The 21,497-nt window shown below is 37.9% G+C and overlaps 1 protein-coding gene across 10 annotated transcripts in view; it reads right to left on the bottom strand.

Moving 5' to 3' along the window:
- CCDC171 (coiled-coil domain containing 171) overlaps window positions 1–21,497 on the bottom strand; it is a 163,147-nt gene that overhangs the window by 131,373 nt on the left and 10,277 nt on the right. For all 10 annotated transcript variants that reach the window (XR_010083542.1, XR_010083543.1, XR_010083541.1 and 7 more), the window contains 4 exons: window positions 20,004–20,178; window positions 17,316–17,497; window positions 12,322–12,468; window positions 180–272 (listed from right to left, as the gene is read on the bottom strand). Coding sequence is in view for 7 of the 10 variants with exons in the window: in XM_063423202.1 (XP_063279272.1) it covers window positions 180–272; window positions 12,322–12,468; window positions 17,316–17,497; window positions 20,004–20,178 (597 nt within the window). In the remaining 3 variants the exon portion in view is untranslated. The remainder of the gene's footprint in view (window positions 1–179; window positions 273–12,321; window positions 12,469–17,315; window positions 17,498–20,003; window positions 20,179–21,497) is intronic.

Raw genomic sequence — 21,497 nt, 5'->3', positions numbered from 1 at the left:
ATACCCTTCTATTCTGTCCTTTTATAATTTGTTTTTATGATTTTGACACTTACTGTATTAACTCTATTTAAGTTTTTTACTGGAGTAAGTAAGTGTTCTTCATATGTTTTGGAGCACCTTCATAATTCCTCAACTGTTTTATGGTAACCTTCTATGAAATATTAAACAAAAAAGTTTACCTGGATGATCTCTGAAGTAAAATTGGATGCTAAATGTGCTGCTCTCTCGGCTTCAATGTTTTCTTCCAGTTTCTTTGTTCTTAGTGCAGCTGCCTAAAAGTACATTTTGATGATATTTAAGTTCAAAGAGATTTTAATATGACATCAAGTTTATTCAACTAATTAAGTATATCTGGACTCCATACACCAACCTGATATATCTGAACTATTTTGGAACTGTGACAACTCATACCAAGAAACACATATAACAACATTTTTATATATATAGATTATTAACTTAATACTTTCTATTTAGTTAAGTAAATTGATGAAGCATAATGTTATTGCTGCTTTTTTTGTAATCAGCTAGGGCCAGAAAGCAAATAAACCAAGTTAAATATTCTTCCTATTGCCCCACTATTTGCTCACTTGAGGCAACATAACTATACTGTATATGTTCTGAAACACACTGAGGTATCAATAGAGCATCCACAATTTTATAAATGAGACAGGATGCACAGACAAGAGTCTTTGAAAAATTATCTGCTTAACATACTTAATTTCAAAAAATCACAAATACTGCCACTGTACTTTCATATTGCTAAGATTATTCTCATAATTAAGAGTGTCCTCAAAAAGGGTGAGAAGGACCCAGAGAACTACTGGCCAGTCAGGCCTCACCTCAATCCTTGGAAAAGTAATGGAGTGCCTCCTTCTGGATACCATCTCTATACACATGAAGAACAAGAAAGCGATCAGAAAAGTCGGCATGGATTCAGCAAAGGAAAATCATGCTTAGACAATCTGATTGCTTTCTATGATGGGACAACTCCTGGACAGATGAGGGAAGAGCAGTGGGTACTGTCTACCTGGACTTCAGCATGGCTTTTGACACTGTCTTCCACAACATCCAGCGGACAAACTAGGAAGTGTAGCCTGGATGAGGGCACAGTGAGGTGGGCTGAGAACTGTCTGAATGGCAGATCCCAGAGGATTGTTATCAGTGGCACAGGGTGTGGTTGGAGGCCTGTCCCAAGTGGTGACCCCCCAGATTCAGCAGCGGGCCTGGTCCTGTTAAACTTCCCCATCAGTGACTGGGATGAGGGGCAGGTGCCTCCTCAGCAGTTCCCTGATGACACAGAGCTGGGAGCAGCGGCCGATACCCCAGGGGGCCGTGCAGCCCTTCAGAAGGGCCTGGCAGGCTGCAGAGGGGGGCAGAGAGGAACTGTCTGAGCTTCAGCAAAGGCAAACGCAGGGTCCTGCACCTGGGGAGGAACAACCCCAGGCACCAGCACAGGCTGGGGGCTGATCTGCTGGGAAGCAGCTCTGAGGAGAAGCACCTGGGGTTCCTGGTGGACAGCAAGCTGTCCATGAGCCAGCAGTGTGGCCAAGAAGGTCATTGGTGTCCTGGGGTGCATCAGGAGGAGCATGGCCAGCAGGCTGGGGGAGGTGATCCTGCCCCTCTCTCAGCCCTGGTGAGGCACATCAGGAGTGCTGTGTCCAGTTCTGGGCTCCTCAGGACCACAGAGACACAGAGCTGCTGGAGAGGGTCCAGAGAAGGGTGACAAAGATAATGAGAGGACAGGAGCCTCTCTCTTGGGAGGAAAGGCTGAGGAAGTTGAGCCTGTTCAGTCTTGAGCAGAGATGAGTGAGAGGGGACCTCATCAATGTCTGTGAGTATCTGAAGGGAGGGTGTCAGTGGATGGACCCAGGCTCTGCTCTGGGGTGCCAAACAATAGGACAAGAGGCAATGGCCTCAAACTGACACACAGGAAGCTCCATCTGAACATGAGGAAGAAATTCTTTACTGTGCAGTGACTGAGCACTGGAGCAGATTGAACAGAGAGGGTGTGGAGTCTCCCTCACCGAAGACATTCAAGAACCATCTGGACATGATTCTGTGCCATGTGCTCTGGGATGACTCTGTTTGAGCAGGGAGATTGGATCAGAGGACCTCCTGTGGTCCCTTCCAACCTTACCTATTCTGTGACTCTGTGAAAAAGAGCTTGATTAAGACACTTTATATTTTCTAGGTATTATTCCTTCCAAACATCAGCTCCTAATCCCCTTTGCCATGAATAGAGAATCATGGTCCTGCTTTAGTTTTGAAGGACTCCTTAGCATCCTCCCACAGATGGACACATGCCAATAGGACAATTTTACTCAAAAATACTGCCAGCCTATTAAAAGTCAATAATAAATACAAGTGATGTGGATTTCACTTTTTCTTAAAGCATTTTAAAAGTCTATCTAAAAATAATTCTATTTTAAGTTTGACAGAACACAAAGGAAACAGTGAGGAAGGTATCTATTACAATATTCAGAGTGGAAAATGTAATTTTAAAAAAAATAAAGAAAGAAATGGAAACTTGACTGAGAATATTTCACTACATATCCAAATGAGAAAAAACACTTTTCTGTCTTTGGCTGGCTTGTTTTAAGTGTCTATTCTTACAGCAAACACTGAAATAAAAAAAGTGATTCTGAGACTAAAGTTTTCGGGCTCAACATACTAATTCACAAGCTATGTTTTGAATTTGACTTCTAAGTCTTATTTAATTTCCTGAGCACCTAACTATGTCTTCATCTTAGCCTCACTCCAGCTGAAACCAGAGATGTAAAACGCCATCAAAATGGTTAACTTATCCTCTCAAAGGGAAGCCCCTGAAACGCTTTGATTTTTTCAGTCTCAAGATGAAAAAAAAAGCTTAAATACAAAATAATATTGATATTATTCTTATATTAATAATATAAATAATATTAAATAATAAATAAGATTGAACAATGGCATCTGCAAGAATTAAAAACTGGAGCAACAAGAATCTCCCGAACAGAACATACACATATCAGTTCTTGGTATAGTTAATGAAAAGAAAAGTCTTTCTTCTTGAGCTAACATGATGGACACTAAATAGTCATGTGGTCCAAGGGAAACACAAACTCCCAGAAATACAAAAGCCTCAGTCCTAAGAAAATCCTGGGGTGGTAAGTGAAGAAGGCAGGAACAGGCAGACATCCGTAAGAAGTGCCAATATATTACTCTTCCGATGTTTGAATTAAGAGTAATTCCATTTAAACAGTAACATTTGTAGATGTTGCCTTTGCTTGCATTGCCTTAAGTCACTGAAGAATTAACTTGTAGAATTAACATTAAAAAACAAACAAACAAACCCAACCAAACAAACAAACAAACAAAAACCACTGGCAAAAATTGGCATTTCAGACACAGATATCTCTGATGAACTCTGGAATAAGAGAAACAGCTCCTTTTTACAATCAGGACAGTGTATCTAGTCTACTGGAAAAGAGTTATGATCCTCATAACCAAAGAAGAGCTGGATGTATCTGCTGTCCAGTGTAAAGCATTCAAATAGATTCAAGATAGTATTAGAAACTACAAATCAAACTTTGACACGTAAGTATCATCTTACAGATTACATCCCTATATAAAGGCATGAAAAAAGTGACTTTTTCAAAACTGGTGCTTCTTCCTAAAGTTAAAACACACCAATGCCCTATTCTTGCTTTTGAAGTGCCTGTTCTTCTAGAGTATGATTCTTTAAAGCTTTGACTCAGAAGTTTGTTACAATTTTGATTTTTACAATCTTGTTTAAATTAATTCATTGTAACTCCAAAAAACAAAGAGCCAGTGGAAGAAACAAACCTTTTTATTCATGATAAGTCACTATCAGAGATCTGACAGAACTACTACTAATTTTTTGTATTATTAGAAGCCAGATATGAAGAGTAAGTTGTGTTCTTTCCAAAAGTCTCAGAGATTACTCAGGCAAACCTTAATCTTATTTTACCAGTCTATATACTACATGCAGAAAACTGAAAGCTTAAAAGAGCTTGCAGAAAAACTACAGATGTGAATTCAGGAAGTCATGTAGATGCTGACTGTAGAGTACCTAATATTATTTTTCCTCTGCTCTATCACTACCTTGCTAATCCTTATGGTTCTTATACTGGAGGCATACCTCCAGTAAATTTAAACCACATCAGATGCCAGCAAATCATTGAGAAATTAGCCAGAAAAAACCCCCAAACTTCATGAAAGACATCAAACCAGCTACTACCACTTAAGCATGGCTAATCAATACAGAGTTATTAACAGAAACAAATTCAGATGTCCTCATATTGCTCTAAGGAAAAGAATCTTGGTGTTTCAGTCTATCAAACCATACATCAGCCATAGAATTTGCACCTGTTTTCGAAGCTGAGTCTGAAGACTCAGTTGGGCAGAACACAGCTGCAACAAAATGCCATATAGAAAATCTATTCTATTTTGCTGATAAAGGTTCAAACAGGCTCTACTGATACTTATATGCACTTCCCTTCACAGTGAGAAGCTGCATACTCCACCACTGAGAACAATCTATTACACATTCTGTGAGTAGAATAAAAATGTCAGGGATGAGTCTAACCTGTAAAACCATGGTAAAAGTTTGAAAAAGAGAAACAGGAAGGAGTTTTGTTTTCCTGTCTGACAAAAGGAGAGATACTGGCATTAGAAACATGTTAGACAGGCGAATCTCTTTGAATGAAAATAAAGGTGAGAATCAGTATCATTACTGAATCATGTCTGAAATCTTTACACAATGCCTTTCTACAAAAAAGGAGCTGTGTGAAAACCATCTAGAGTAAGCTTGCAGGCCACAGATACCCAGATCAGAGGCTTGTATCTGGGAATCAAAAGGCAATACATACTGGTTTAACATGGAAAGCATCTTGTCAAGTCCAAATCCATCTCAAAGACAGACCAAAAAGTGAGTTCTCCACTGATTGGTTTGCTCATCCAACACAGAAAACATTGGCTACTCAAAAGATTTAGTCACTTGTTACTTTCATGTGCACCTAACAAGACATATGTTAGGTATGTCTATGTCTTAAGTAAGATGTCTGAAGGCAGACATCTTACTTAAGATAGCAGACAAACTTGTGGAATTCCTGAAATTCCTTAGATATTCAAGCTGATTGATTTCAGCCTTAAGTTAAAGCACAAAGATAGCTGGGATCAGTTTTCCATGATAGCACAGAGCAAATTTTGACTTTCAGAAATAGTAAATAAAAGTGACTAAGAAAAATTCAATGCCAGCATTTAAACTTGTGGGCAAACATGCTTTATGTTTAATCTCTTAAGGTTCAGTCACTTTTTTCAGTGTCACATTGCATATCAATGCTAAGATATTGCATATTAATGCTAAGATATGCAAGACATTTTTTGCAAGCTTACAGTTCGCAATAATATTTTCCAAACTGTTCTTTTGGCTTTGGAAGCCTTTGAGGCTTCTACTTTTTTGTTCCTCGTGCTTGAAGTACTGCAATATTTGTAAGTGCTGGTGTACTCCAAACTGAAAGCCTTCATTTAGTATCCTACATGACACATTGTCCAATACCACATTTCCTGTCTGACATTTACATTTACAAAAAATACCCTTTATCAGATACAGTATGGGGAAAAAAAGACAAAAATACATTTGCAACACTTACTAAGCTTTGATACAGTAATGGAAGTAATTTTTCTCTATTCTACTTCTGTTTAAACCCCTTCTGCAAGATGTTCTAGTAATCAGGATACTTACACTTATCGAAGGCTTATGTCCAACCACTATGTTGGTTTTAGTTTTAAGTGAAGAGGACATTCATGTATCTCATTTCTGGATAACCATTCAGCCATTTCTGTATTCAGACTCAGATCTTTTTCCTACTTAAAAGCATTTGCCTATGGCTCAAAGCTCAATCCAGAGGATCTAAACACTTCTATGGGAGATGTGCTGACCACTTCCACCTAGTGTTAGAAATGTTGATACCTCTTGATCATGGTAAGGTGGAGCCATCTCCTGTCCAGAAAATAAACAACCTTTAGTAACTATAAAGTTACTTAAATACAAACAATTCTTAACCATTGAAGTAAATGTTCTTTCAGCCTGACAATGTAGCTAACCCTTACTTAATAAGTACATATTTCCTGTACTTGAAGTCTAGAGAAACATGTGTCAGTGACAAAACAGCCATGCTTGACTCGCATGACACTGGATAAACAATTACACTAGCATTGGAGCTACAAGATTAGCCATATGCTTGACTTCAGGTTAAATAAAGGGTAAAAACAACTAGGACTGCTAAACTGATACAGTTTGGCTGCCTTTGGATAAAGTCCAAGTCCATCCAATCTGCTACTGCGTTGCAGCTGGAGAAGCCATCTGAGCTGCACTACCTTTCTAAAGTCCCTTGCAGGGGAAAGATGTTTCTTTTGGTTCTCATGCTCAGTAGATAGTAATGACCTTTACATGAACTGACACTGTTACTTCTCTACAAGCATGTAGACAAGACTTGTGACTTGTTGCTAACTCCTCCTGAGGGCTACATAAAACACTGTTGAAACAACTTTGGTCTGAAGGTAATATCACTAACCAGTCTTCAAACTGGACTTCAATAATATAGATCGTGACACAGGAGATTATGAAGAGGAAGCTTCTCTCTGAGACAAAGTCCATTAGTATAGAATCATAAAGTAGTCTGTGTGGAAGAACAGTAAACACGACCTTCCACTAAGCCATCTTGCTCAAAGCCTCATCCAACCTGGCCTTGAAGCCTGGCTACAGCTTCTAGGGGCAACTATTTTCAGTGCCTCACCATCCTCATAGTAGGGAAATTCTTCATAATATCTAATCTAAACCTACTCTCAGTTTAAAGCCATTCCCCCTTGTTCTATCACTCTGTGACCTTACAAAAAGTCTTTCTCCAGTTTTTTTGTAGGCTCCTTTTGTTACTGGAAGGCTACTATAAGGTGTTCCCAGAGCCTTCTCCAGGCTGAACAGTCCCAACCCACTCAGTCAGTGTTTACTGGACAGGTGCCCTAGTCCCCTGGTCATCTTTGTGTCTCTCTCTCCTATGGACTTGCTCCAACAGGTCCATGTGTTTCTTATGTTGGGACCCCAGAGCTGGGTGCAGCACTGCAGGTGGGGTCTCACCAGAGCTGAGCAGAGAGGCAGAATCCCCTCCCTGGCCCTGCTGCCCACGCTGCTCTGGATGCAGCCCAGGATGTAGATGGGTCTCTGGGCTGTGAGTGTACATTGCTGAGTCATGTCCAGCCTCTTATCCCCATCAGCACCCTCCAGGTCTTTCCCCACAGGGCTCTCACTCCATTCTCTGTCCAGCCTGTATGTGTGCTGGGGATTTCACTGGGGCAGGTGCAGAACCCTTTCCTTCGCCTTGCTGAACTCCAAGAGGTTTGCACAGACCCACGTCTCAAGCCTGTCCCCCTGAATGGCATCCCTGCCCCCCAGTGTGTTAACTGCCCCACATAACTCAATGTTGTCAGCAAACTTGCTGTGGGTGCACTTGATGCCACTGTCTATCTCACTGACAAAGATGTTAAAAAGCACTGGCCCCAATATCAATCCCTGGTTGACAACTGCTCTCCACTTGGACATCAAACCATCAACCATATCCCTCTGAGGGCAACCATCCAGCCAATTCCTTACGTACCAAGTGCTGCAGTCATCAAATCCATGTCTCTCCATTTTAGAGACAACATTTATGTTGTACGAGACAGGGAAATGCTTTGCTGAAGTAATTATGTCAGTGAGCTTGCCACTCAAGAAATATAACTTTGGAGCCACCAGAGAGCTCTCTTTACAAAACCTGTAGTGCTTAGAATCCTCTAAGTATGTGGTACTATATATTTTTATCTAGAGGAAGCATACCTCCTAAGATATATACATATATATACACGTAAGTATACTACGTATTAAGCATATAATAATTAATGTATGACAGTCACAGCAGAATTCCTACATGACAGTTATGCATTGTGGAGACTGTAGGAAGCAGAAGATTAAGTAGGGGTAAGCTGTCAAGAAGTGTGTAGTCATAGAAGACAAACAGTTTAACAGTCAACAGACTGTTAACAGGCTGTTGGGGAATGAGTCCTTTCTTACAGAGCTTGGAGCATTTGCAAGTCTTTCTGATGAGAACCAGAACTTACTTAACAGTGCAGTTTATAAAGAGAAAAAAATCCAAACCATATGTTTGCAGATTTGGGAGGGGTTAGTTTTGTTTTCGATTGAGATCTAAATTCCATGTTTCACTAACTTCAACAGAGTGAGAAATAAGCCCACAGCCATCAAGTATTGCACATACATATACCTCATACAAATACAGATATTAACCATTTCCCAAGCCCTCTTTGCATCATAGTAGTATTATCAAGCTAATACAAGTATGCATGTTTAGCACCACGTGTCAATATACGTAGTGGGAGAAAAGGAAGTAAAAAAGGCAATGTGAAAGCTAAGGGAATAGAATTTAAATGGAAACTAGAAGTCTCAGAAATATGATAATATACTCAGTCTCAAAAATTAAACAGACCAAGTTATGGAACATTTTTCAGGCCTCATAAGAAAGATTTTAAAAATTTGAGAAACCTTGACCTTCAGCTTACTATGAGTTGGCAGCCTCAAACACATTTAAAAAACAAACAAACAAACAAAAAAAGAAACCCAGAAAATCATTATATTTATAGGAACAAAGCAAAGAGTTTGCAATTTATAAACTAATAACTGTGTTTCTTGTTGTAAAGTCCACATTCTTACTGCAAAACCACTTTCCCACTCTTCTTTGTTGCTGCATATATCACGAGAAACATTATTTTTATATGACAAGTTTTCTTGTCTTGTCTTTTTCAAGTATTTCCCAAGAATCCTCATTAGCAACTGAGCTAAAGGCTAAAATAAAAGACACCTGTTCTGGAGAACTGATTATCATAAATAGTATTATCTTGATGAGTTCAACAGCAATAGGTCAGTAATTTATTAGCTACTCATTCCCAGGCTAAAGAGGCATAATGATGCCTGAGGTTCTCAGTACCAATTTTTCTGGCACAGTGTGTTTTCTACTTCAGAAGCACTCCAAATCTATGCAACATATTGGTATCACTGCCAAGTGGAAAGCTAGTAGGTTAGACAGTGTAGCAACAGCTTTCTTTCAACTGAAAAGTCCACAGAAATTTAACACTGTTCTTTCTCTTGATTTCTAACTCTAGAAATTAGAAATTTCCTCTTTTCAACCATGATCAAAGTAATCACTGAACAATAAAACCAGACTAATGTTTGAAGAAAAAAGAAAAAAACCACACACACACAAAATAAGGGGCAGGGCAGGCAGGTGTCATTGTACTAAAAGAAAAAGAAATAAATTTAAATTTAACATTTTCTTCCATTACCAAACCCAAGTAGTTTCCCATGCATTTCTCCCTTATGTCCAGCAGAGGGTAGCAAAAGAACAGATTTGTGAACTCCAGAAAATGTTCATCTCCATTGCTTTTCAAGAAGTAGCACATAATAAAATATTTTAAGATTGCGTTTAAGAAGAATTACATTAATCCTCACACAATCACCTTAAGAACTTTTTTCTCATCATCAAGAACTTAAGTACACATTTGCTAACCAAATGATCATTAACATGAGGTACTCAGCATGAATATTGAAGATATGTATCCTATATCCATCAACTTCAATCTATAAGCTAAAAAATCTATGAAGAGAGATTAAAAAATACAGGTCTACTTCATGAAAAATGTAGACCATTCTGTTTGGGGTGTACTACTTTAAGGCTTCTATACCTGAATGGAAATTCAGCTTGGATACTGATATCATGATGCACTTAGTGGATAAAGGAAGTTGTGGGTTTTATACATCTAGTCTTTAATGAAGGCTTTGACACCATTTCCCACAGCATACTCCCAGAGAAACTTGCTCCTTATGGTGTAAACGGGTACACTCTTTGCTAGGTAAAGAACTAGCTGGATGGCCATGCCCAGAGAGTGGTGGGAATGGAGGTACATCCAGCTGGCACCAGTGAGGCTTCCCAGGGCTCAGTATTGGGGCCGGTGTTCTTGCTGGTGAGCTAGATGAGGGGATTGAATGTACCTGCATTTGCAGATGACACCAGGCTGGGCAGAAGTGTTTAACTGCTGTAGGGTAGGGGGGTAGGAATGTAGGAATGTTCTGCAGAGGGAGCTGGAATGGCTGGAGAGATGAGCCAAGACCAGTTCCATGACATTCAATGAGCTCAAGAGCTGAGTTCTTTGGCCACAACAACCCCAGGCAGCACCACAGGCTGGGTGGAAAGTGGCTGAGCAGAAGAGAACTTGGAGGTGCTGGTGGCAGTGACTGAACATGAGCCAGCTGTGCCCAGGTTGCCAGGAAGGCCAACGGCATCCTGGTCTGTATCAGCAATGGTGTGGCCAGCAGGAGCAGGGAGGGATTGTCCCCTTGTACGTGGCACTTGTGAAGCCACACCACCAATCCTGTGTTCAATTCTGGGACTCTCAATTCAGGAAAAACCTCAAAGTGCTGGGGCATGTCCAGAGAAGGGCAACAAAACTGGTGAAGGGGCTGGAGTATAAGTCCTGTGAGGAGTGGCTGAGAGAGCTGTGGTTGTTTAGCCTGAAGAAAAGGAGGCTCGGGGGTGACCTTATCACTCTCTACAACTCCCTGAAAAGAAGCTACAGCCAGGTCAGGTCTCTTTCCGCAGGTAACACATGACAGAATTTACTTTTAAGATGGTAGAGTGAGATGCAAGCTGCCAACAGGATATGTATTGAAGTCTAACCTAGTTTGGTTTTTTCGATTCAAAGACTTGTGCTAATTTTGTTTAATTTTCAAATGCAAGAGATTGCATCACATACTTTTCCTTAATCACGGCTTAAACAGCTATTCTTAATAAGTACCACGAGACTAATTTTTCTGTAGATTGAATATGTTTTCTTGCATTACTAAGATATTCAGAAAATAGTTTAACAAAAATTTAGAAGCAAAAAGAAAATTTTTTTCTGATTGTGGTTAGTAGGTAACATTTCCCTGACAAGACCATCATTAGGGTATAGCAATCGTAGATTTTCAAGGAACTGGTCCAACTACAGATGATGGGTATATTCAATCAAAATATTTAAAAAGGTAAATTATTTGCTGCCTTGCTTTTCCTCTTTTCAGCTCCTGACTTCTCTGTTAGTATACAAAAAACCATAAAGTCACAAGAAGAGTCCTTATTCAAGTACTGGGAAGCAAAACTTCGTGCTTTTTGAAAGGGCTATTGGAACTTCACAGTATGCAACACTTTCCAACTGAAGGCAAATCCACCTAGGCCAATAAGTGCAGCTCGTAATACATGACAATAGATTTCCTGCAGAATTCTTTGAGGGTGCAAAGTTCTACCTTGTTGGTCAATAAGTCAGTGTTTTTAGTTGATGAGCTTTGATCTTCCCTGTAGGAATTTTCTTTTGTGCTTCATTTTTAATGCAGGACTCTACCTACCTAAAAATCAACACTTAAAACATTTCTTTTGCCTTTAAGAAAAAACAACAGGAAAAAAAATCACAGCTGAAAACTGTGTCACTTGTTCCTTTAAGGTTTCACAATATTTAAGAATTGACAGTTCTTTTAAATTCATTGCAGAAAATATTTAAAGATGCCTTTGGCAGAAAACATACATCAGGACAAAGAACTGTCTACTCACTATGCTTTTCTGCAATGAAAAATATTCTACCAAGAGAATCTTGGTCCAGACTGTATGAACAGATAACATAACTATTACAAAGCCTATCAGTGGACAAATAAAATATTGAAACTTAGTAGGAAACTAGCTGTTTGGTATAAAGAGCATATTTACAAGATATTATTCTCAAAGACTAGAGACTTCTCAACTATGGGTGTCACCTAACAGAGAGGAAAACTGAACCTGCAGTAACTAACTCCAGACAGAGGAGGCTGCTGTAAGACCAGTGTGATCTTCCAATATTCTACTCCTTCACCTAGCACAACATGTGGCAATTTTTGCAGCTCCAGCAGATTCTCCACCAGAATTCCAATAAACCAAAAATATAGGAAGATAGACAAATCTTCAGATTTCCTAAAGTAAAGTTAGCCTTGTTTTCACACTTACATAAACCTTTTCCTATCTGCTGTTCAAACACGAGTCTCAAGCCAGGCTCACAATAAAAGCAGCATTCACCTGTTCAACCTCTCCTGCAAAAAAGATGTTCAATATTTTGTTCTTCAAGTACACAGGACTCCAGCCCAACTGGAAGGTTCCATCCCTCATAAATGAAATTGCTCAGTGTGAGTGCTTGTTGAGACTAATAGTCAAAAAGCCTTACTTCAAGTTCCTCTTTAAGTTTCTTCTCTCGTTCAGTGCTGCATTTAAGTTCATTGGCCTGGTATCTCAGCACCTCATTACAGCCACTGTGTTCCACCTCCACATCTTTCAATTTCTTGCGTATATTTTGCAGTTCATTATTCAGCTCCTAAAAAAAAATAAGGCATTAAGAGTTACTTTTGCTAAGATAAAGTAGAGGGATCAAAAGAAGAAAGACTAACAGGTTATCAAAATTGGCACATGTCAACCATTTACCCAACAACAGACGTGTTCCTCATTCACCACCAGATAACATGTGTTGACTCACAACATACTACAAACATGGCCGTCTGCAGTAACACTAAAATCAGAGCCAATTCTCCACAGGAAATCCTTCTCTAAAGAAGTACGAGGCGGCTCCTCCTATCTGTTCTCTCTCGCAGCTCAATGGCAGTGGTGGAGAGGGAAACAGTTAAGTACATTTGATGAAATGATACATAGCCAGAAGTTTTACTTGGTTATTATTTTAACGGTCAGAATTTCAAATTAAATAACCAGGCATTTGTTGAAAGTTACTCCCACAGGTTAAATATTCTTAATTTCTACTGTTGTGAGGACTTTTCTGTCTAGAAACGGAATTTAAAAATTAGCTACATGAACTGTGAAGTTCTTGGAAAGATAAAAAAAGTTGTTCCCCATCACAATTTCTTTTTTGGAAGTTGAACCAAGCTACAGGTTGGTGTAATTACTACCACTATTGGACTCAGCAGCTCTGTGGAGTCACTACTACAAAATCCTCATTCATGGCACACCAGACACAAAGGAAAGTAGCCAAATAATGAGTTCCCAGTAGCCTAGTTCATATTTAAGCTGGAGATTCCAGAAGCGTCAAAAAAGAATAGCTTTAGTCTAGTGGATAGAAGTAAGCTTTCCCATAACTAGCACCAGAAACAAATTACAAATCCAGTGACTTAGCTGGAGGACCTTTGGAGAGCCAATTACTTTCTGCACAAAACACAGAAAGATTACCCTAAGTCCTCCTGTTCATTTATTCCTATTGTTTATTGTGGCAAGAGACATTTTGTGAAAATAAGCCTGATCTACAAATTCTGCTATTACTCTTATATCACATAATCTTGTTCCTGAAAATTACTAATCATAAGGCATCTGCAGAGCAGGGAGGAGAAGGAAAAGAAAATGAATTATTCATAAAGAATGATTCTTCAGAAGATTGAAATTTGACAGAATCATGTTTATACATGAAGATCAAAGAAATATGAGTCTTTTCCAAAGTTTAAAACAAATTCTGGAATTCTTCAGGACTAAAGGTAGAAAGTTTTGGCCACTTAAAATGACAGTAAGGGATTCGTGACTTCCTTATTAACACCTACTCCCACTCCATTATTACCAACTAGTAACTGAAAAAAAAAAATTGATTTTCTCTTTTTTCATGTGGAGGCACTATGACACAATTTTTTGGCATTCTCTGAAAGGTAACAAGGAGCATGCCTGTGAAACAAGTGAACTGAAAAATAGGAACCTCAGTAAATCAAAATATTGCAAAAACAGTCTACCTAGATATGAATTAAATTTAAGGTAATCCTCTAACTTTGCCTTTAATACCAAAACAATGAAGAGGTTTCTTCCCATCAGCATGCAAAAAAAATTACTTTTTCTCAAATTTACAACTACACTCATCTTCTCCATATAGGAAAGATACAGAAATATTTCTCTTCAGATTTATCTTCCACATATTAACAGAAACAAGCTGTGAAAAGTGCACATGAAATAACTAATACATAGTTTCCTGGAAAAATACTACATCAAGACTTCAAAACATTTTATGCTGGAAATGCAGTTAACACTAGCAGACAAAATCTGACATAAATAATATATGAAGCTTGTTAAACAAGTCAGCATGACTTCAGAATCTTGAAGTCTCTGAACTTTTCATACATGGTATGACTGTGTCAGACTGTTCCAGCAGTTACCTGCACGTGGAAGTGTCAGAAAGAAACATACTTCATCATGCAAGAAAACACCTTTATACATACATGTGTATCTACATGTCATATACACACTCACTATACATATTTATCAAAATATGGCTGATTGGTTGCTTTAAAGTGTGTATAAACAACACAGTTTCACAAATAGTCTCAGGAAAAACTGAGTTCTTCTGTGAAAGAATACTATATTCTGACTCACCACAAGATGATGCTATTGCACTTAGTATTGAAATTGAACTCCAACATCTTTTACCATGTACCCAAGACTATGCTAAACACACTCAATATAGCACAATACAAATCTTTTTCTGTTAGAAAGCAGAGAGGATTACTTTTACTCCATATCATAACAACACATTTTAGTAGATTGAACTGACTTCATTTCTATGCCTACATCAGCATTTTCATAGCTAAGTTCAGACTTGTAGTTCACAAAGTGCAGGTTTGTAACCTAGGATTTGCCATATATGCTTAGACTGTTGCTTTTATGTACATATTAAGACCTCTTTATTTAGCTTTCATCTCATAACTCAAAATAACTCTACATTATTTAAAACAGGACTGTAAATACACAACACAAAAGACTGGAACATATTTGTAGTTTACAAACCTAGACACATCTGAATATTTATCTGCCAAGTTAAATCAATTAAGCTTTCAAATAACAATTAAGATAGTCAAGTCCAGGTTTAAAATTTATGTATACACGTTTTATTTCCCAGAATTTTACATGTAACTATAACAAGGGTAATGGGAAAGGGAACACTACAAAAACAAAGCAGAAAAATGGAACTACTTGAAATTGAACTAAATTCGAAAATTTTACTATTCAAAGCACACTAGTAGTTGACACCTAGTAGTGAATCATGTTTACTTTAGGAGCAAACAATTATGTAGCTTTAGTACACGCTTCCAACCAAACCCCTGCTTCTATAAATCACCTTCCTCTTCTGAATCAACATACATTGACAGAGAACACAATGACCTGAGCAATCCACTGTTCCTTTTGATCTGAGGATAAACATTACTTCTCAGAATATGAATACTTACAACATCATTCTTTTCATACTGTGTTAAACACACTGAATAAACACTTTTAAACACTATATACAAGAGATGACAAGTCCATTCCAAACCTCAGTTTAAGTCGAGTCTTAGCCAGAACACAGATCCAAAGCACCACTCTTAGCCTGCTTTATCTGGCAACTTAATTACAAAAGGGGTGTCTAAGAGTAAGTTTCCTCATAGCCTAAACCTACCCTTAGTTTTTTAAGCATTGACTTTGAATGAAAACTGACTCAGGTTTCTGTTGGTTTGAGAAGGACCTTAGGGTATCACCTGTCAATGAACTCACATCTTTTTATCTGAAATCTTCTCTTTCTGTTTATTTACAGTTCTCCCAATTAGTCTCTCAAAGTACTGTTCAATTTATCCACAAAGTTACTGAGGGGATGAGGGAATTTCTTGTTTTTTCATTCAGAGAAAATTCAAATCCGGTGAGGGGATCCTTTCCCACCATCAGGTCTCTTCGTCATTAAGATAAACAACACAATGCAACTCTTTTTGCAGTCCATGCACAGAAACACTATTTATCCACACACTACCTGATTTTTACTACAGGTGTCATTACTGTACCACTTCTTCCAGATCTTGACTTCAAACAGCTGAAGAGCCAGTACACAGTACTTTTGAAATACATGTAATTAAGGGAGTGTGTCTGCCCTGTTTTGTTTTGCAAGCTACTTCTACAGGTGTCATATAGAATCTGAACCAACAGAATCATAATATAGTACAACAGGGAGGTTTGCTGTCAGAATTTGGCTATCAAGCTGCCAGGTTAAATTTAGTGTCATTTGGGAAGACTGGTACTGTCCCAGGCTTGGTCCTGACTGGGTGGGAAGAAAGTGATTAGAAAATTTTCTACTGCTTGACCAATGCCCATCCCAACTGAGACAAGTCTGTCACATCTCAGAAGGGACTACAGAGGAAGAAAATACATTAAAAAGTTTATCTTTTAGCAGCAATCTGCTTTCAGCATACATCGTGCAATGAAAATGTCTATCAGCCTTATGCATACACTTCTTTTTATGAAGAATAACTACAGCTGAACACATTCTAGTTTTTCATCAAATAGTGTTCTTACATAGCTAAGATACAACATATGTAAGTTGTCATTTAAAAAGACAAAAGTATAATTGAAGTACAGTGGTGTAATTGTTTGTGTCCCTGTGGAACAGGCAAAAGTTAGGTATGTTCACTCAGCACTTCCACACCATAATGCTACATGATTTCTTCTAAACATGTTTCTAAACATTGAATAGCTTGACTGTCCAAAAAAAGGTGTAAAAACAAGTTTGTACTTTTATTACTTTTTACCCATTTAGCACCCAAAGGATATGTAAATATCAGTAGAAATAAAGAAATATGATGAAAGAAAGAACCAAACCCCACACTCTAAAACAGATTATAAGGCCTTCTCTTAGTATTAGGTGGTTTTTATCTAACCAAATGGCAGAATTTCCAACAATGCTTACTTTTTGTATGTGGTATGGAGTGAGTAATGTACAATGCACAGCTGGAAATCCCAACATTGCTGTTCAGGTTCCCTGAAAGCATGTGGTCTTCATATTATAGAAACTATTTTCATATACACAGGCTATTGGATGTCAGACTGGGGAAAGTAACATGGAAATTGAATCAGTGGGTTTTAGGTGTCCCTGATTCTACTAATTCAGTATTGCATGACAGCGCAAAGGGACTGTGCACTGGTAACTTGATTTAGGCATTTACTATCAAAATTAGCCATAGCACATTTCATCAAAGCAAGAAAGACTGTGACACATCAATTGCAACTTAATAAGACTACCTTGTTCAGAAATACTCTGCAGCACTTAGCTACCTGGGGGATTTTTCCTAAATCGGAAAGTCCTCGACCCACTACACACTTCACACCAAAAAAGTTCCAGCCATTAGCTCATGCAACTCTCCAACTATTAATATACCATACCAGTAAAATCGTTTCTACTTCATTTCTTTCCTTAAGAAGGCATACATATTCATTGTTATAAATTCTGCTGATATCATCCTTTGCCCTTGCAAGTCTTTGCTGTTCTTCTTCCCACTTCTGTTGAGCATTATGAAATGTTTTCTCAGTCTCTGTCACTTTCTGCTGAAGATTTTCATTGAATACTATTGTTTGCAGAAAAAGAGAAAGAAAAATGGTAGAAGCAGTATGGCAAAACATATCCAGAAAAAAAACCACAAACCCAAACGCATAATGATCATCAGGTTTTCTGTGTATTTTGATATCCTGAGGAACACCACAACATTAACTCTCCAGCACTGGAAACACCATCTTCACTAAGAAGAGACTAGCAAATTTTGTATTCCTATTGCATCTTTCCCACAAGAATATAGGAATGTTTGAGAGATTTTTAAAAATTAAACCACTTTTTTTGTCTTGGAAAAGCATAAAAACCTGAGATAACTCTTTGTGGGCCCCTTCTGAATCAGCATATTCTGTGATTCTGTGAAATGACATCTTTAGAGAATAGAGGAGTCATTTTCAGATTTCTACATTTTGTCAGTTTATTTCTAAATGGCATCTTTTATACATGTATTAGTCTGTATCAATTAAATTTGAGCTCAGTTTAAATGACAGTAAAGATAAGCATCTGTTCCATGAAAGAGACTGTAGATAAACCTAAGTCAGGTTGGGTTACCAGGCAAAGATATAGCTTTTCCAAGGAAACTTAACTGCCCCTTAAGAGATTTAAATCTTCAGCCCACAAATGACCTGAAGTGGGGAACACTGTATACACTCTTGTGTGAAAGCTTAAATGCCACAGAAACCTTCATAACCTGTAAGCAGCTATATAGGAGAAAATCATTTACAATGGCTTTTCATTTTACTGAATACAACTAGCTGCACTGGCATTTATGTCATCACCACTTTGCAACAGGATTTTATTTCAAATTCATCCCAGTCTTCTGACATTTCTTCCTAGTCAGAAAAGAATTAAATTAAGATGACACAAGAGAATAAGTGGACACAATGATAGGAAAGGACTGTCAGATGCCAGAAAATCAACCCTGAATAAAAACAGCAGAAAAAACTCTGGAGAAAACACTGAGGAGTACAAGGCACAAATGAAGCATTCTGTCTGAGGAGACATGCTGGGATCATATCAAAGCACCATGTGAGGTGAGAAAGGCTCCAAGTGGCAAAGGAAAAGAAGCTGAAAACTATGAATTGTTAGAAAATTAAGCAGCAAAGTTATAATTCAGTTTCTTTGGCACTTGTCACAGACATAAAGAGTTTGAGAAATTTCAGCCAATGGAATTTATTGTCAATTGAAAGACTACTAATTATTGACTATGGTATTGAAAGAAAGGAACACACACATGTATTTAAGAAGACATCCCCTGCCTCTGCAAAGCCTCTCCCGTTCCCTTTTTGTTCTCCAGCCCCCTCACCACATGTTAGTGGTCCATTCAGGAAAGTGAGAGGCAGCCCAGCAGACTGGGTTCACTGTGCTGTGGTCCAGCAGCATCAGTCCCTCTTGAGTCCTGCCTCTCGGCACCTGCATAACATGACTCTTATACTGGCAAGGAAACTAGCACACATGGAAAGAAACATAACTGCTCTAAGTGAGAAACTAGCAGTTCAAGCCTTTCATTTGTAACCACAGAGAAATTTCCAAAGGGGAAAAAAATGCCTTCTTCCACACTGCAATCCATAAGATTCATTACTTTTCATGTGTTTGCGATCCCCAAGATTTTCGATTATTCATGTGTTCTCCAAAGGAATAAAAGTTCAGCTTTCCAAATATCTTAAAAATACTTGTTACTTGAAGTACTGGCAAGATGCAGACTCTGTTTCAGTTCTTGGAAGATTAAAATCTTCAAGGAGCACTCTAAACTCTTCATTGAATATCAACAGCTCATCAAACTCACAGATACATCTCCTGTACTAGATTAAATAGATATACTGGTTTAGGTAACTAAAAAACCACCTCACTTCCTTGTAAGAATGAGAAATCTCTCTGAGGAGTATAAAGGAAATCTGAGTTTCTGAATATAAAAGTAGTAGAAAATACAAAATCAAGGTAAAAACCTTCCCTTCCACATACTACTGTCACAATAGACATTACTATAAAAAAAGAAACAAAAACAATGAGAAGAAAATAAACCAGACATGAACAAAGAAAAGCGTGAAACATTTGAAAATATGAGAAAAATTAGACATACGACCAGAACTTTTGGAAAAAAAGCTGCTGGAAGAGTGCAAACAAATGAGCAGGAACTATTTTTTTCTGTTCTTTTTCATCTTTTTCCCTCTAAAATGGAAAAGGAAGAACTACTGTACACAGAGATAACCCAGATGTAAAGATGGCCACCATGACTACAATTCTGTTCTCATACAGTACTGAAGGAAGAAATAACAGAAGGTGATGGGCAAGAGGACAGAAGGATTTTAAGGTTTAGCCAAACAGTTCTAATACATACATGATATAGTAAGAGTTTTGTGAACTCTTACGAGTTTTCAAAAGCAGATGGATAAGAGATGGGAAGATAACAGATTCAAGAAAAATAGCAGTAACTAGAAAATTGAATTAAGTCTCTGCTTCCAACTTACCTTAGTGACATGAAACGGATTTAGCCTTTATTCCATCTTTACTCCTTCGAAACCTACCTTGCAATTCCACAAGTTTGTTTTTTGCATCATTTAATTCTTGTTCTGCAGTACACATTTTCAGATGGGCACCTTTTCTGGCAACTGCCAATTCATACTCCAGGCCTTGTCGAACAGCCTCTCCTCTCTCAAATTCTGACCGTAATTTGATTATCTGCTTTTCATAGTTGGACACCTAGAAAATAAATTTCATTAAATGCTAACAATATTCCCTTGAAAAAGTACAACACGTTAAAGAAATACACCTACCAAATATTTTTAAAAGATACTTGGAATCGTACTCACAACTGCCATTACTCCACTTGAATTTGAAATACAATCTTGCAACTGCATGCTTATGCAAATTTTGCTACTTCACTGTTTTTTTGCAAACTGATCCTTTTCCTAGATTAATTTCATGTACTTTAAACATATCCTCCACTTTTAAAAAAATATACTACCTTAAAATATTAACCATATATTACTGTCATCTTCCTGCCCCTCAAAGGAAAAAATGCCACAAGAGAAATGTTATGTTGCAGACAATTTTCTGGTAACATTCAGAAAAACAGTTATATTGGGATACTAGAATATCAGACATCTAGTAACTCACAAATATAAATATAACCATAAAATTCAGTCCAATAATGCTCAGCAGTCAAACAGATGCCATTATTGCTAAAATACAACAAACTAAGAATAGAAAACACTTCCAAAAGGGATCTTATACAGACTGAGAAACAATCTTTGCTGCCAAAAACTGGATTCAGAAAATCAAGTTTAAGATATTTCAACACAAGAAGGTGGAAAGTAAAATACATATTCCTTCAGAACATCTAAAAAGTAGCAATATTCTTATTAATGAGAACTTCATACATGGGAAATTACCCACATTACAAAGGATTTCCTTGATGTTGTTGTAGCAAACTAGTATTGAAATGAAGTAGCATTAAGAATATACTCAATCTTTTCTTTATTTTGAATATCAGTTTTCCCACTAGCAAACACAGGAAAAGGCGGATGCTGAGTTCTAATCAGTTTCAGTATTTTGCTGCTAGGCACACATCCCACATCTGCTAATGCTAATCTTGATAATCTGGTTTAAACTATGCTGCTGAGAAAGTATTATTACTACTATAGGTAACAGTTCTGCTCTACACAGTCTGCCAGGAGCAGTTGATGTAGGTGCTCATTCATCTGGTTTTGGCTAAATACAGCTAATAAATCAAATTTGTTGTTCCATGTACATTCATTATCTGGGTATGTACCCAAATTAAGAGATGCCTGCTTCTCCTACAACGACTTGCTCTTGTGATTCAGTTACATTGTTATTTTCCAATTGGCTTACCAACTGTGGTATGATTGCAAAAAATGGATCCATGGAACCATCTAGATTAAAACAACCAACCGACCGAGCGACTGAGTGACCAAGCATCTCTTACACTGAGCTCAGGGTGCACAAGATTCTTCTGCATTTTGCTGTTGAGAAGTGCTCGAGTTACCTGCCACTCCTTT

This window comes from Prinia subflava, chromosome Z, assembly GCF_021018805.1.
Source record: "Prinia subflava isolate CZ2003 ecotype Zambia chromosome Z, Cam_Psub_1.2, whole genome shotgun sequence".
In the NCBI taxonomy this organism is placed as follows: Eukaryota; Metazoa; Chordata; class Aves; order Passeriformes; family Cisticolidae; genus Prinia; species Prinia subflava.
This window is presented reverse-complemented; position numbering and strand designations above follow the sequence as displayed.